This window comes from Fundulus heteroclitus, chromosome 1 (assembly GCF_011125445.2).
Source record: "Fundulus heteroclitus isolate FHET01 chromosome 1, MU-UCD_Fhet_4.1, whole genome shotgun sequence".
NCBI lineage: Eukaryota > Metazoa > Chordata > Actinopteri > Cyprinodontiformes > Fundulidae > Fundulus > Fundulus heteroclitus.
The window spans coordinates 43,314,026-43,331,625 of record NC_046361.1 but is presented as its reverse complement, the minus strand read 5'-3'; the positions used below and the strand labels follow the sequence as shown (position 1 = coordinate 43,331,625).

The window sequence follows — 17,600 nt, the reverse complement described above, 5'->3', positions numbered from 1 at the left end:
CCCTCAGATATAACCTCCTGTGATGTCCTGCACCTGGTTCCATTACTGAAGCCCGAATGCAGTCATTGTTCTGCAAAGAACTCCCCATCCCAAGTTACTGTGTTTAAGGTTAAATCTGTATAACTTTAAAATACACTATTATCATATAAATGGTTATATATTTTCATAACAGTACTCTAGATATTTTAAGTTTTGTTAAGGTTGTTTGTTACCTTTCTAAAGTGTGACATTTTGGTTTAAGTTTCTTTTCATGTTTTGAAATATTTCATCTAGATTGCTGTTGGAAATGAAACACTCGTGTCTTAGAGCAAATCTTTTTAGCTCTAGAAGATGAAACGGCACAATTAGAGGAGAAATTAGAAACAGAACTTGAAGAAGCAGACAGACAAGAAGCTGAGATACGCATTGGGGAAATTCAAGCAGACCTTGAAATACATAAAATAGGAGTAGTTCAGCCAACATCTCAAGGCGAAACAGAGGTGAGACGCTCAGAGCGTCAAAGACTAACATGTAATGTGTGCAGAAGAAACCACCCTTCTCCTCTTCATGAAGATCGTTCAGTACACAAACCTGAAGTCCCACCACATGAAGAAAATGCAGAGAGTGTCTCATTAAGTGTGAGGATGGGGAACAGTGATCACACTTCAATGATTGTTCCAGTTTGGCTTTCATGTGCAAAGTCAGAGAAACCAGAGATGTTGGTTTACGCTTTGCTAGACACACAGAGCAGCAACACTTTTATTGACCAGGACATGTGTGAAAAAATTCAAGCAACCACAGAACCAGTAAAGTTAGAACTGACAACAATGACTGACAGAGGTTCAATCATGCAGAGTGAACGGGTTGATGGACTAAGAGTAACAGGATACCATTCTCAAGAGTTTACTTAAGTTGCCTCCTACATATACTCGAGAATACATTCCTTTAGAGAAAAGCAGTATTCCAACATGAGAAACAGCAAAGAAGTGGCCCCACCTACTCAGCATAGAAAATGAAATGCCAGATCTTTTGGAATGTCCTGTAGCTCTCCTCATTGGTTATGACTGCGCAAGAGCTCTAAAACCCAGGAATGTCATACCAGGAAAAGATTATGACCCCTATGCAATCAAAACAGGTTTAGGTTGGAGTATCGTGGGAAGTTCTAATCCCTCAACAAATCCCATTAATGTAACTGGGATTACAGTAAAATTGTTATTCACGCTGGCGGTAATGACACCCGGTCACGCCCATCAGAGGTCACCAAAGTTGGTGTTGCTTTGGTGTGTGAGTTTGCTAAAACTATGTCGGACTCTGTAATTTTCTCTGGTCCCCTGCCTGATCTGACCAGTGATGACATGTTTAGCCGCATGTCATCATTCAACCGCTGGTTGTCTAGGTGGTGTCCATAAAACGACGTGGGCTACATTGATAACTGGAGAACTTTCTGGGGAAAACCTGGTCTGATCCGGAGAGACGGCATCCATCCTACTTTGGATGGTGCTGCTCTTCTTTCTAGAATCTGGCCGGATTTATTAGTTCTCCTAAATGCTGACAACCCAGGGTCCAGACCAGGAAGCAGAGCCGTAGTTTAACACACCTCTCTGCAGCTTCTGTACTGTTACCCATCCATTATCCTATTGAGACGGTGTCTTTCCCATGGCCAAAACTTAACAGATCAAAAACTGATCTAAAAGGAACAAATCATAAAAACCTAATACAAATCCATACGGATCACATTGAACCAAAAAAATAAAATAATTAAATGTGGTCTATTAAATATATGGTCTCTCCCTCCGAAGACTTTGTTAGTTAATGAATTGATTTCTGATAAACAGATTGATTTGTTTTGTCTCACAGAAACCTGGCTACAAGAGGACTACGTTAGTATAAATGAGTCAACTCCCTCCAATTATTCAAATTTCCACATTCCCAGATCTGTGGGAAGAGGAGGAGGAGTGGCAACCATCTTTCAGTCTGATTTATTAATTAGTCCCAGGCCAACTAATAATTACAGTTCTTTTGAACATTTAACCCTCAGTTTCCCTCATCCAAACTGCAAAGCAATAAAACCTCTTCTGTTTGTTGTTTTGTATTGTCCACCAGGCCCTTACTCTCAGTTTTTGGATCAGTTGTCAGATTTCTTATCTGATTTGGTGATAAATACTGACAAGGTTATTATAGTGGGTGATTTTAACATCCATGTTGACACAGAATGTGATAACCTTAGTGTAGCCTTTAAAACTATCCTAGATTCAATTGGTTTTGCTCAAAATGTGCATAAACCGTTGCACTCTTGGCTCCATACTTTAGACCTTGTGCTGACATATGGCATTGATTGTGAAGAATTAACAGTATTTCCTCACATCCCTGTCCTATCTGATCATTTTTTAATAACATTTGAGTTTAATCTAACTGAGTTCTCCACCCCCAGAAGAGGGTTCCATTATAGTAGATCTTTATCGGACAATGCTGCCTCAAACTTTAGAGAGTCTGTCCCCCTTTTAATATTGTCAGTATTGCAGAAATGCCCTGTAGATGGCAGCAATGCTGTTTCTTCCCATTTACAAATCGACACCTTTGCTAACGGTGTGACTTCCTCTTTGCATTCTGCATTATACAATGTATCTCCCTTGAAAAAGAAGGTGATTAACTCTGTTGATCCATCCATTCCCTTAGCTCTTAGCAGTAATGATTTTATGGGATTCTTCATAAATAAAATTGATTCCATTAAAAATAAAATAATTGGCATCTTCCCAAACTCGTCCTCAGTAAGTGAGGCAGCATTGGAGGAATCCTTAGAACCTGCGCAGTGTCTGAACTGTTTAGAAGCAGTAGAGCTTTCTGAGCTATCTAAAATTTTAGCTTCATCTAAACCTTCTACCTGCATGTTAGACCCAATCCCAACCAAGTTGTTTAAGGACATATTCCCTCTGATCAGTGGCCCTATTTTAGACATGATTAATCTATCCACCGATTCTGTTCATAACTTTTATGGACAGAATTTCTAGGCGCAGCCAAGGTGTTGAGGGGATCCGTTTTGGTGGCCTTAGGATTGCGTCTCTGCTATTCGCGGATGACGTGGTCCTATTGGCTTCATCAGGGCGTGATCTACAGCTCTCACTGGAGCGGTTCGCAGCCGACTGCGAAGCGGCCGGGATGAAAATCAGTGCCTCCAAATCCGAGACCATGGTCTTGAACCGGAAAAGGGTAGAGTGCCTTCTCCGGGTTGGGGAGGATGTGCTGCCCCTAGTGGAGGAGTTCAAGTATCTTGGGGTCTTGTTCATGAATGAGGGGAGGATGGAGCGGGAGATGGACAGGCGGATTGGTGCAGCGTCGGCTGTGAAGCGGGCGCTGTACCGATCCGTTGTGGTGAAGAGAGAGCTGAGCCAAAAGGCCAAGCTCTCGATTTACCGGTCGATCTACGTTCCTACCCTCATCTATGGTCATGAGCTTTGGGTCGTGACCGAAAGAACGAGATCCCGGATCCAAGCGGCTGAAATGAGTTTTCTCCGTAGTGTGTCTGGGCTCTACCTTAGAGATAGGGTGAGGAGCTCAGTCATCCGGGGAGGACTCAGAGTAGAGCCGCTGCTCCTCCACGTCCAGAGGAGCCAGTTGAGGTGGCTCGGGCATCTGGTCAGGATGCCTCCTGGACGCCTCCCTGGTGAGGTGTTCCGGGCACGTCCCACCGGGAGGAGGCACAGGGGGAGACCCAGGACACGCTGGAGGGACTATGTCTCTCTGCTGGGAACGCCTTGGGATTCCTCCTGAGGAGCTGGCCCAAGATGTGCACATCTAGATGTGCGAACAAAAACGAACAAAAGTGGCGCGTTTCTTTGTCTTGCTTTGGTCGGTGAACGAGGAAATGGTCGGGTGAAAGGAAAGGGGAGGAGTGTTTTTACAGAATGTATTAAAAACAACACAAGCCACCCTCCTTTCGTGGTTGGATTCCAACACTGAACGGGAAGGACGTCGCCAAAGAGCCACTGGGCGGGCGTGACTGGAGAACAACAAACAAAAACAACAAAGGAACCCAGATTTAGTGATACATATATTCTTCTTAGGTAGATTTTCAATTTTAGCATTTAACATATGCTAAATTGTTAGACATCTATGTCTAAATACAATAGTCTGTACTGTATGCAAGGTAAAAACCTTGAAAGAATGGTCTTGCACAGCTTTTTTCTAGTGTTACCACTCTGCAGCTTTAGTGTGTCCAGTTTTGCAACATGGTGTAGCCTTAGTTTATAGAAGGCAGATACAAGTAGTGAAATTAGCCAGAATACATTTCCATGCAGCACAGGAATGAGGCATCGTCTCTGGTTCACGTTCACTACAACAGAACTTAACTTTTTTCTATGGCTAAAACTGCTGCGTCTGCTGCTCAGAAACAAACCAGGCTCTCTGATTGGTTAACTGGCCGCTATATGGACCACGTGACACGCCTGTCGCATGGATGAAAGCTAAAATAGATCAGAGTTTTTATTTAGTCATACTCTTAATCCTCTTTTACCTGCTTTTTAAATTACTCCTTTAATGTTTTTGAGAACATATAAATACAAACATATTTTACATTAAAATGAAAAAGTTTGATCTTTGCTGTCAGCAATAATAACACATGTATTGTGTTATTTCTGTATACATGAGGACATCGTGAGCATTGTATAATCCAGAGTCAAATTCCTCATATGTGTTCACATAACTGGCCAATAAAGCTGGTTCTGGTTCTGGTTCTGGTTGTTTCACGCAATGACCGCTAGATGGCAGCAAGTTCGTTAAGTTTTCCTGGTCAAACAGGAAGTCCTTCTGTCCCTGTGTGACCAGCAGGGGGAGCCGGAGAGTTTCAACCCGAAAAGAAATCCAGCAGACACCTTCAGTTTCCATTTGTCTTTATTAGTGGACTGGAATATACACCTCTGTGCTTTAAAGCTGTTTTCTCCTTCGCTGCCACCACCCACCGCCATTAGGAGACTGAACTTCATCACCATCATCATCATCATTATCATCATCATTATCATCATCATCATCATCATCATCATTATGATCACCATCATCATCACTATCATCATCATCATCATCATCATCACTATGATCACCATCATCATCATTATCATCATCATTATCACCATCATCATCATCATCATGACCATCATCATCATCATCATCACGTCGGTGTCCATTAGAAAAAATCAAATGATTTATCTGTCAGCTCAAAGGTCAAAGCCCCAGAATAAAACCCAATGCTTCCAGATTCAAAGAACAAAGCAGCTGCTGGAAGATTACTGAGCAGCTTTGCTACCTTTTTAAATAAAAAACAAAAGACGTAAATGAAAAGCCAGATAAAAACAATGACAGTAAAAAACTCAGCAGTTTATGTTCTGATGTCTCTGAAACATATAAAAGGTTTATGGCGCAGATTTGTAAAGTTTCATTTAAGGTGGAACCTGTAGGAGTTTATGGCTGTAAAACAGAAAAACAGTCAGTGTTGCAGTTGTTGAATAATGCAGATAATGTTTGGATCATGCTGCTAGTCGTCCTCCGGTTAGAGCTGAACAGGCAGCGCAGTGACGTCGGCAGGATTCCTGCAGACGTCCAGCCTGCGTGTTTTTATTGTCTGAGGAGGAACTAAACTAGGAGCCAGGCCAGAATCATAGAAACAGCTCAATTAATACACATTCCAACAAAGCAACAAAAATATGTTAAAAAACATAAAAACTTTACAAATCACTTCTTTTTATGTTTATTGCCATGAAATGTGGCATACATTAATGTCTATTAAACTATAATTAATAATTTAACATCTATTGTGTTAAATTGTTTTTATTTATTTATGTATTATTTTGGCATTGATATATTTCTGTAAGTCAATTTAATTAGTATTTAAAATCCAATTTGTCCCTGTTTATTTGACTAAAAGTAATTTAGGAGGAAGGTGGAAATCATTTATTCCACTGAAGTGAATCTTGTTGCGTTTGTTGGGATGTTAATAAACCTCCTGAAGCTTTTCTGTGTTCCTGCACTGATCCAGGATCCTGCTTTGAGTCTGGAAGCTGCAGTTAAAAAAAACTGCAGAAATGTTTCTGAAAAAAATTAAAATTAAAAAAAATGTTTCTGAAGACGACGTGAAAAGTTCCAGTTCAGTCTCGTCTCTCGTGGTGCTGCTGCCGGAGAAAACAGGAACAATACCTACAACGGTATCCATGCATAATTGTGACTGCTCACCACACACACACACACACACACACACACACACACACACACACACACACACACACACACACACACACACACACACACACACACACACACACACACACACACACACACACATTCTGGAGGAGCATGCCTGATTGGTCCTGGATTCAGGAACTCGTTGGTATAATTTGCTTGATTTTTTTCTCAACGGAGCAAAAACTCACCTGGAAAAGTTCCAGGAAGGAAGGAAGGAAGCAAGGGAGGAAGGGAGGGAGGGGGGGAGGAAGGAGAGAAATGAAGGAATAAAGGAGGGAAGGAAGGACAGAAGGAAGGAAATAAATGAATAAAGGAAGGAAGGAGGGAAGGAAGGGATGGAGGAAGGAAGGAATGGAGGAAGGAAGGAAGAAAGGAAGAAATGGAGGAAGGAAGGAAGAACAGATATTAAGGAATTGATTGAAGGAAAGAAATGAAGAAAGGAAAGAAGAACAGACATTAAGGAAGGAATGAAGGAAGGAAATGAAGAAAGGAAGGAAGAAAGGAAATGAATGAATGAAGGAAGGAAGAACAGATATTAAGGAATTGATGGAAGGAAGGAAGGAAGGAAGGAAATGAAGGAAGGAAGGAAGGAATGAAGGAAGGAAATGAAGAAAGGAAGGAAGAAAGGAAATGAATGAAGGAAGGAAGGAAGAACAGATATTAAGGAATTGATGGAAGGAAGGAAGGAAATGAAGGAAGGAAGGAAGGAATATAGGAGATGAAGGAAGGAAGAAAGGAAGGAATGTAGGGAAGGAAGGAAGGAAGGAAGGAAGGAATTCAACAGAACCAACACCATCATGCAAAACAACAGAAGATGCGAGTTTGTTCCTCACTGTGTTGTTTTTGATCTTTTCTCCGATAAGGTTGATAAATGATCAGCGGTGCTACTTCTACGGTACGAGGCTCATGCGCAGAGGAACACCAGACAGGAGGCTGGTGCCCTCCATTTAACCTTTTTCTCCTTTTTTGGTCTTTTTGGTCCAGAAGATGCGTTTATGATACAAAATATGTTACAGCGGTCCCTCTGTCTCCTGGCTCTCCCAGCTCAGGCCCCATGAGGCCAACGACGTGCACCTTCCTGCCGGGACCTCCACCAGCTCCAGGAGCCTCCAGGGGAGCAAACAGCTTTCATCTGGTAGCTGAAACCCTCCTCAAGCAATAAAAATAATGTTTGTTCAGCTTTAAACATCTTCATTATACTACATTTATGCAGGGTTATTTTAAATGATCCGTGTTGATTAATAGACCAGAACCGCCTCTTTCAGTACTCGCCTGTCCGTTCTGTTGCTGTTCTCACCTTTTCCCCTGAATATCGCCTTTTTTGTCATTAACTGTAGTTTCTGTTACTTGTCAGCCTGTTTTAATACGATGCGAGCGCAGGAATCTGAAGCCACCCTCCCTGTTTGTAGCCGTGAACTTGGTCAAAGGTTCTGACTCCTAGTGGCCAGCCTGGAGACAGCAGCCGTCTACCAGAGGTCCAGTAATTCCCTACGGATCAGAACCAAACAGTACTCCTGATCTTTGGATAAAGCCTCTGCTTCAGGGTTGCCAGATATTATGAGAGAAACAAGCAACAGAGTTCATCAACTCAAGCCTAGAAGAGTGAACGGCCTGAAGAAACCCGATTGCTGAAGGACAATGATCCACCACCAGGTCTAAAGCAGATCCAGAAACTGGGTTTCTCTGATTGATGTGGAACAAAGAGCGACCGAAGGCTCTGATCCAACCACAGAAACACAAACAGAACCATGTGGAGCAGGACACCTCCTCACAGATGTGAGCATAGCTGAACACAGGCTCATAAGGTCCAAACCGTCTGAAAACCGTCATCCTGCGGAGAGGAAGGTTCCTCCATGAGGAGAACGTCCCAGACAGCGGCCACCCTTCCCAGGAGTGGCGGTCCAGCCGACTCGGGCCAAGGTCAGAACATGTTTGGAGGAAAACCTGCGCCTCGTCCTAACCGTTGAGCACGGTGGAGGAGGGCGATGCTTTTGGCTTGTTTTTTAATCTGCAGCCACTGAAGGAACCGAGAACTTCTGTAGACCAAAGTATTCTACAGTCAACTATGAGTCCATGTGTCCAACACTGAAACTGGGCCCAGACTGGGTCACAAACAGAACCGAACCGTGGTCCCAAACACAGCAGCAGAGCTACAACAGCATGGACGTAAAAGACAAGGAGGTTCTGCAACGGACTAGTCAAAGTCCAGACCTCAGAAAGCTGAGCAGAACCAGGTTGAAGACCAGAACTCTACAACAATCTCCCCAGAACCAGGACTGTAACGGTGAGGCAAGCCATTCATCTCCAGGCAACTGGGGATATTTATTCTGTCCTAATAGACTGACTGGTGCCTCTGACTGGTTCTGTCTTTGGACGAGGAACAAATCGGACCTTAGCTCTGTGGTCACATGTCCTTTCCTTGTGTGGTCTGTAGGTGGCGCTGTGTGCTACAGGCCGCTGACTCCTTCCTACCAGGACCGCTAATCAGGACTAAAGTCTAGAAGGTGGGAACAACAGGAGCAGTTTGGCATTATTGCTTGACAGAACGTTTCGGCCATCTTTACGTGTAAAAGCAGAGGCGGCGCATTGGTCATGTGACCTTCCTGGCGTCGGCTGCTGTCAGGTTGATGGAAAGCTTTTAGCCCTGGAGGTTCTGACCAGCTGACAGAAAGGTGCACGTCAACCGGACCAGCGGGACCTCCTGCTGAGGAGCTTCAGTCCTCTCTGTGAAAACTTCTCCCCTGTTTGTTCCCTGCAGTAATTTCTGGAGATTTTAACACACACTGTTCCTGTTACGTTGCATATTTTAAAGAGTAGAAGGCTCTCGGTCCGCATCGAACACTTCGGAGCTACAGAACCAGAGCAGCTCAGATCAGAGCCCGTTTATCCCGTCTTCAAAAGGTTTGGATCATTGCAGGAGGAGAAGGGCAGAATCAGTTCGGTCCGGTTCAGTTCTGTTTGGTTGGCAGGTCAGTTGGTTTGAGCAGCAGCTTTAAATTCTTTATCTGATAATCCTGAGAGTTCCCGCCAATCATGTTCTGTTCTTCAGAACCAAAGAGCCCAAACGGGCTTCGGTTACTGAATTAGTGAGTACGGAAATGGTCCAAACATGCAGCCAAATCCTGAAGATTCATCTTTCCAGCTCCTGGGTTGGATTTAATCCTCTCAATCAGAGTCAGAACCAGTTCTCACTTAAAACCGGGTCGCACCACTCAGCTAACAGTTCGATCCAAGAAACTCCCTCTGAGTCGACTCGGTCTCACAAGCGGTTCCTTTCTTGATGGAAAGTGAGACGGCGTTCCAGAGCAGCCCTTTTCCATCCATCCCATTTAGACCCAGAACAGGAATAAACCCAAAGAACCCAAAGCTGCGGCTGGTGTCAGGCGGTCCAGGACGCTCCTGCCTCTCAGGATGAACTGTGTCGGGGTGAAAAGTGTGTGGAAGTGTTGAAACGGAGGAGTCTTCTGCTTCCTAGCTGTTCTCTGGAGGATAAATCCTTCTCTAAAGTTCCTGTTTCGGGCTCATCCCGAACATCTTGTCCAAGGATCAGAGCAGTCCCAGCTGTCAGCCTGCGGGTCGGATCCAGGATCAGCGGTTCAGAGGGCGAGCGTTTCTGAGGGGGAGGGGGGAGGGGGAGGAATCAAAGGTTATAGAGAGGAGATTTTGACGGTGTCGTGGGTGTAGGCGGTGGCCCGGGTGTTCCTCAGGATGCCGGCGAGGGGCGCCGGCGATGGGGGCAGACTCTCATCAGGCGTGTTGGCAGGTGGCGTGGGGATGCTGATGATGGCGGCGCTGAAATCCTGCTCGCCACAGTTCAGCTTCAGGTCGTCAGGCTGGGCGTTCAGACTGGATCGACTGGGAGAGAGACAGAGATAGAGATCAAGGTCACCTTCTGACAGGAAGCAGAAACACGGATCTGTGTGGTCTAGTTCTGAGGACATCAACAAACGCCTGGCCTCATCCTGGTCCGCTGAACTGGTAGAGCTCAGTAAACTACTGGGCTTCCTGCCACAGACCTGGACGTTGATCTTGGTCCATTAATGATCAACAGGTCTCCCGTCCTGCTTCATCCGTAAACCCAGTTTGGATCTGTGTTTGGGACCATTGTCCTGCTGGATCACAGTTTCAACCACTGCTGATCTGAGTGAAAGCTGGAAATACTGAAGGTAGTCCTGCTTCTTCCCTCCCTCGTCTTTGAGCAAAGTATCAGTAGCACTAACAGCCAGCCAACCACCCAGCATGATGCTGCCACCACCATGCTTGGCACGGTGTTCTGAGCTCTAAAAGCTTCGCATTACCTCTTCTTCTTCTTGTCATTGAGGCCATTGATGTAAATCTTGTGAACAGAGACACTGTCTGGCAGGACGACGGTCCAAACACACATCTGGCTGGTTTTACTGGATAAAGCTGGAGTATCTCCTGGAGTCACCTTCTTTAAACTCCAGCCTTAATCCTGCTGAAAATGTGTGGATTCTGGTTCATTTCAGGGTCATTAGCAACAGACCAATTAGTTCAACCCTAATTATGAGTAGTGGTTGCATCCAGCTGCATTGATGGCAAGGGCTTGTCGTCTAAAACCTTTTCCAAACACCCTACAAGTTGTGATTGGCTGCAGAAGTATTAGCCCAATGCGGGGGGGGGGGGGTATATTTGAGCCTGTGTCGATGGAAATTCACGACTAATCCCCAATAAACCAGCAGGCCTCTGCAGAACGAGGTGACAGGCTGGTTATTCAGCCACTCCTGTCCGGCGTGTTGCAGCCGTGACACATGACAGGAGCAGGGCGCTCATCCCTGAACCACCCATCCAGGGAATAACGCTACCCGGGAAACAGAACTGGGATTAGCAGCAGACTGACTGCTTAAAGATGGACACATTCCCTACTGCTTCTGTATAAAATCAAGCTACACGTCTTCAGCTAAACACAGGGACCTTTACATTTCTCACTAACGAGGAGATCCTGGTCTTTGGCCGTTTTTGCTTCACTCATGTGTTTTTGTGTGCAGAGCAGGGATTTACGTTTGGGGCGGTATGGCGGTGGTTTTAAAGTGCAGCGTGTCCAGCTCCTGGACACTCCCCCGGCTGACGGACACCGTGGAGTTAGCCAGGCGCATGGCGGCTCTCCTGCGCGCCCGGCGGGGGCAGCAACCTGTGGAGTTGTTCTGCGCCCCCTGTTGGCTGGACAGGGAGGTGCTGCGGCTGGTCCTGAAGCCCACCGACTCGGTCATGCAGAGCTCGCTGTAGGTCATCTCGTCTGTGAACTCGTGGTTCTGTGAGAACGGGATGGAGGCAGAAACAGACATTAATACTCCAACCTTCTGTTTAAAGAGGCGTCAAACGTCCACAAACCAGATTTTATTAGAGTCATTCTGGCTTATCTCATGGTACCGTTCACGTCTTTCCCTTTCTACCTGTGTGGTCTGTTTCATGTGAAGGTCTAGTTAGTCTGAGGACCATCGACATGAAGCCGTTGATCCAGCCTCACCGTGGTCTTTTCCAGACAGTGAAGCAGGTGGTGGTGCTGATGCTCGAATGCTGAGCGGTTCTTCACACACAGAGCCGTGCTGCCGCTGTCTCTGTCCTGAAAACACAGTAGAAACATATCGATCCTCCGTCAAACCTGGAATCAATGACCGGTTTTTGCTTTTACAGAAACATGCATGAAGTCCGGCTGCACAGGGGCTGTTAGTGCCTCGCAGCCAGAAGATCCTGGGTTCAACCCCAGGGGTCTTTCTGCAGGGAGTTTGCATGTTCTCCCTGCGCATGTGTGGGTTCTCTCTGAGTACTCTGGCTTCCTCTCGCAGTCCTTAAACATGACTGTTAGGTTAATAATCGCCCTTAGCTATGAGTGTGTCCATGGTTGTTTGGCTAAAGAGCGGCAGAGCAGAGTACAAGAAAAAGTAAAGACGACGGCATTAACATCAAGGACCACCATGAACGGAGTAGATCAAACTAAAATAAAGTTTTATATATATTTTATTGATGGAAACAAAAGAAAAGAAAAAGGACAATTTATCTTTCTAGATGCAGACGGCTGCACTGGGTTTAATAACCTGAATCTGATCTGCAGATTTAATGAGCCTTTCTCTCGCTTTACACTGAAAGCTGTTGAATTTTATCCCTAATGAGAAAACTTAACAGCTTTCAGTGGTTCAAAGTGTTCACGGCTGCTGGTCGAACCACCGTGTCGGGGAGATCTCTGCCTTCTCCCGGGGGTAAAGCAGAGAGGCAGGGCTGCCAGCTCCTCTGAGCAAAGGTCATTGAATCAGCAAAGCGGGAATACCCAAAATAGAACCAATTAAATAATTCACAGCGCTCAAAAGTCTGCAGTTTTGCGCTTTAAAGTCCTTCTTGTAGTTCCTGCTGTGCCTGAAAACTTCCTCATAAAGCCTTACATTTTAAATCTGTGAGGCAAACAACTTCATATTATCATAGTATTATTGTATTGTTAATACAATAATACTTAATACATATAATATTTTACATTATTTTGTTTTTACGTTTTTATTTATGATTTATTTACTTTTTTATTCTTGAGCATTTGTCACAGACTTCTGTGTTTAGTGACACAAACAAGCTGAGGGGTGAAGTTTAAAGGCCTCCAGGAAGTGTTTCTGGCTTTTCTAGCCCAGCTGAGTAGCAGTTTAACTCTGATTAAAGCCGGCTGGAGCAGAGTGGGACAGGTGGGACAGGTGGACGGGCGACCTGTCCAGGATGGACCCCGGCTCTCACCCAGCTGCTCATATTCCTCCTCTGGGGCTGCAGTCAAATCAAAGTGAGGCATTGCAGCTTCACATCAGAGATGCTGCTTTGGTCTGCAGGACTTGTTTCGTGTTTAAAATGTGAAAAACTGCAGGTTGATGTTTCAAATGCGTCTCGTTTCTTACGGTTTGCTTTTACTCCTCTACTGTTTCTCATCAAACAAAAGGAGAACTTTTCCTACTTCCTATCCTTTTATTTTTCACTTTTCCTCCCCCTGCACGGCCCTAATCCTCCTCTTCATTACCCTCTTTAAGCCCTTTTTAAATCCTTGGTTCCTGCTCAGCGCTGAAGGTGGATTTGGTCTCATGAGGAGCGGTGCGGGTCTGAGATCTGTTCACTCCATCAAGCTTACTTATAGCTAAAACCTGTTTCTGTGAAACTTTTAATCCGTCAGCCTGAAACACCTAAAGAGGTACGATGAAGCTAAAACAGGGAAGGAAACTTTATCAGAGCTGAGGTAAAAGCTGGGAGGCTCTGCAATACCTGAACCTGATGCCCTGCAGCTTGTTCTGCATCTGGACATGATGGCTGCAGACGAGGGAAATCTTACAGTTTTCGTTGTAGTCTTATGGGCGAATGTTAGAGATCTGAGTCCTCAAAGGCTTCAGCCAGGCAGAGCCAGGAGGTTAGTGTCTGTAGTTCTGGTCAGGATGACGAGACAAACTAAGAAAGAGAAGGAAGCTCTCCTGAAGGAAGTCCTCCAGCTGCCCCATCCCTGCCTGACCTTTGTTCATTCGTCCTCTCAGGGTGTCTAGGTGTGTGTATGTTCTTGTGCCTGCAGCTGAGTGAAATATTCATATTTTACCACTAAACTGAGGACCTTAACCTAGGGGATAGGTTTAGCACTAAGGTATCAGTTAGGTTTAGGTCAGGGTTCGGTATAAACCCAGAAAGATCAGGGATAGGCTTGAAGATGAATGGAAGTCAAGGCACGGTCCTCACTATGCACATTAAACAAAGATGTCTGTCTGTGCATGTATGCGTGTATGTGTGTGTGTGTGTGTGTGTGTGTGTGTGTTTGTACTTACTGCAGCTAATTGAGATATTCATATTTTACCACCAAAGTGAGGACCTTCTTTGTTAGGCCATAGCAAGTGTTAAAAATCATTGGAAGTCAAGGCAAGGTCCCCAGTAAGTATGTAAAACATGGATGTCTCTGCGCGTGCGTCTCACTCCAAGAGTGTGGTCCTCTTTGTACTGGAGGAAGGCGTTGGTCGTTCCTTTCTTTGCCATGCGGATCCGAGCCAAACGCACTTTCTGTGAAGGAAACAGGAAAACAACAGCATCAGCAAACACACACACGCTGTAACCAGCTGCCAGCTCTCAGGTGAATTAACTGGGATTGTCGAGCTTCACTTTGTGCTGATTGTGTAAAAATGGACAAAGTGAATAAATTCAAACCCTGAACACTTAATCAATCCTAAAGGGAAATTAGCTTTGTTTTTATGCATCTCACTGTTTGTTCTGGATGGACCTTCACCTTCTGGACCTACTTTCTGTGGGCGGAGCCACATGTGTAAAGTCACCTGACCTGGCAGTGAGCGCACTCTGGGATTTCACCTGTTAAACATATGATGATGACGGATAAATCTGCCCGTCAGGATCTAAAACCAGACGCTTCTGACCTGCTGGGCTCTCATCTTGTCCGCTCGCTGGTTCTGGTGGTAGATCCGGCTGAAGTTGGACACGATGACCGGCACAGGAAGGGCGATCACCAGCACGCCGCTGAGGGAGCAGATGGACCCGAAGATCTTCCCTGCGATGGTGCTTGGGACCATGTCTCCGTAGCTGCAGAGAGAAACGCAGCTTTAACCTTTAGGTTCTCGTCAACGTTGGGAAGCAGCGTCAGAAACCCAGAAGAAACCAAACCTCTGAACAAAGTCTGGTGGAACCGCTGGATAGAACCGGGCAGTGTGGGTCACGGTGGGGTGTGACAGCTGAGGCTGCCTAGGCGTGCTGATTCCTGCCGTCTCCAGCCAGATACATCTGGACTAGCGCTGTCAGTTTTAATGTGGTTATTAACGCGTTAACATAACGCCAACATTTTTTTTGATGCATGTTAATCTTTTTTTTCCCTGCAGCACTTTGCAGGCTGTTTTTTTTTTTACCCTCGGTGCTTCCATAGTTCCAAGAACGCAAGAGACTGTAGCAAAACAGACCCGCGCTGACCGTTGCCAGGTCCGCTTATTTCATGCGACTTTGGGCTTATTTTTTCTAAAGTCGCTCGTAAATTTCAGGATTTGCGGGTTGCGGTTTTTTGAGCTTGTTTCTGAAAGTGAATTTGCTTATTTGGGCCCTAAAATTAGAGATGATAAACACGAGTTATAAAGAGACCTGTTTGCACTACAGACACTTTGAGTTCTGTCTCAGGTTCTGACTCAGGTTCTGTCTCAGGTTCTGACTCAGGTTCGGTCTCAGGTCCATTCTCAGGTTCTGTCTCAGGTCCATTCTCAGGTTCTGTCTCAGGTCTACTCTCAGGTCCCACTCTCAGGTTCTGACTCTGGTTCTGTCTCAGGTCCATTCTCAGGTTCTGTCTCAGGTTCTGTCTCAGGTCCATTCTCAGGTTCTGACTCAGGTCCACTCTCAGGTTCTGACTCAGGTTCTGTCTCAGGTTCTGTCTCAGGTCCACTCTCAGGTTCTGACTCAGGTTCTGTCTCAGGTCCATTCCTGCAGCTGTCTCCTAGACTTCATGTCTTACTGCGGTTCAGCCATCATTCCCTTTGATGTTTGGAGGTTGGGTCCGTTATGAACCCCAAGAACCCGTCAGAACCTTGCTTGTTCTAATGTAGGTCCGGCACAGAAGCACCCAGACAAATGCTGGCATCAGGTGAAACGGTGGACAGGGAACCTGAAGCTCCAGTAGGTCCATGTGCTGCTGAAAGCTTTAGTTTCTCTCATCTCAGGCTGAGGTTCTGCCAGCAGAACCAGAGGTGAGAGGATAAAACCTGCAGCGGTGAAGCTTCAGTGCAGCAGATCTTCAGGGAATTAAAGAAGAATTAAAGTAGATCAGATATGGAGGAAAAGACGCTCTGCTCCACCTGCTGCTGCGGATTACGCCTCAAAGGTCCTCGGCTCGTCGCAGCAGTTAATGCTCATATCTTCTGATTCTGCTTTAAACCCTGCAGCTACTTCTGGGTCGGCGTGATAAAAACTGGAATACAGAGTAGAAACTTTCTGAAGCTCAGTTCAAGTTCTGAATTGACCCGGTTCTGCAGAGTTACCGGCGCTGCCCAGACGTCTTCCTCTCCCCACACAGACAGAACATGGACACAAGGTGTCTACGAGGGATCCGGATCTGGTGATCTGGTTCTGTCAGTCATGATCCTCCGTGCTTTTCCATCAGCACCACAAACAGAACCTGAGAGAAGGAGCAGAACCTGGAGGAGTCCAACCTGCGCCTGGATGAATTTTACTTTAGTGTCTAAATATAAATATTTAGAACCAGTGAGAATAAAATATTCTCACTGGTTCATCCTGGATCCAAAATCCTGGGACCTCAGGAACCTCGTTAACCCGGGAAACCCAGCTGGGACATCCGTGTTGTCTGTTGGTTCTGGACTTCAGGAGAAGACGGTTCTAGACTCCTGCTGCAGAGCTTAATTACCCAGCTAACCTGATTAATGCTTCGGTTCGTCGATTCTTTAGATACAGCAGCTCAAACCACAGAACAGGGAGCAGAACCGTCTCCGGACCTGGGAGAGCTCTCAGAGTTTACTGTCATCCAGCTGCATGTTCATAACGTGTATTACAGCAAAACTTCAACTGCAAGGCTCCGAGTAGAAACAGAACATAAAAGAACAGAAATAGAAATATCAGGAATGTAGCAGCAAACCAGAAAAGACCTTTTCTATGTGCAGAAAAGTTCTGAATAGTTCAAGTATCTGCAGGATGTGTGGCAGCAATGAACGGACCGGATGATGGTGCAGATGGTGCAGTTAGTTGACGGTGACCATGAAAAGAGAATAATTCTGTCCGTATGGGGCATCAGTCTGCTGGGGAACCTGGTTCTGAACCTGCAGTCCAGTCAGTGATTCCCAGTTTAGGTTGGAGCATTTCTGCAGATTTTACCCCAGAATGTTCGGCTTAGAGTGAATAACGTACCGCCTTCATTTATCAGGCACTTTATAATAACAGAGGTCAAAGTGCTGTATATACAACTGAGAAAAACAGCAAAATTAAAATAGAAAAGTAAAACACAGACAAGCCAAGGTAGAAATATAAGGTAGTTAAAGTGAATTAAAAGTGAGCAGCAGCTCAGAAAGGTAGGGGGGCGCAAGCCATTGACTATATTTATATAGTGCCAATACATGAAACATGTCATCTAAAGGCACTTTACAAAGTCAAATTCAATCAGATTTGAATTTAAAATATTAAATTTGAAAGAAAATAAGAGAACAGACCCTAAAACATTTATGTAACCAACGAAGAGAATGATGGTTCTGACTGAATTAAATGTCCAAACCTCTTCTTTTGCGAGGGATTAATGTATTTACACATTGAACCTGAGAGATGAATAATTAAATAAACTGAAATCATTATTTCCAGCCTTCAAGGCCAAACAGAAAATGAGTTAACGTTCCAAAAATAAAGCAAATAAATGCTCTTTACAAAATAAGAGTTGATTCTGTCAT

The 17,600-nt window shown here is 45.2% G+C and overlaps 1 protein-coding gene across 1 annotated transcript in view; it reads right to left on the bottom strand.

Moving 5' to 3' along the window:
* Positions 1 to 8,952: 8,952 nt before the first annotated feature.
* Positions 8,953 to 17,600, bottom strand: part of LOC118564735 (potassium voltage-gated channel subfamily D member 1-like) — a 19,637-nt gene continuing 10,989 nt past the window's right edge. Inside the window, exons 2-6 of the mRNA XM_036143580.1 lie at positions 14,595 to 14,838; positions 14,143 to 14,226; positions 11,693 to 11,788; positions 11,227 to 11,477; positions 8,953 to 10,062 (exon numbers count right to left, since the gene is read on the bottom strand). Coding sequence (XP_035999473.1) covers positions 9,855 to 10,062; positions 11,227 to 11,477; positions 11,693 to 11,788; positions 14,143 to 14,226; positions 14,595 to 14,747 — 792 coding nt within the window. The 5' untranslated portion in view covers positions 14,748 to 14,838 and the 3' untranslated portion in view covers positions 8,953 to 9,854. The remainder of the gene's footprint in view (positions 10,063 to 11,226; positions 11,478 to 11,692; positions 11,789 to 14,142; positions 14,227 to 14,594; positions 14,839 to 17,600) is intronic.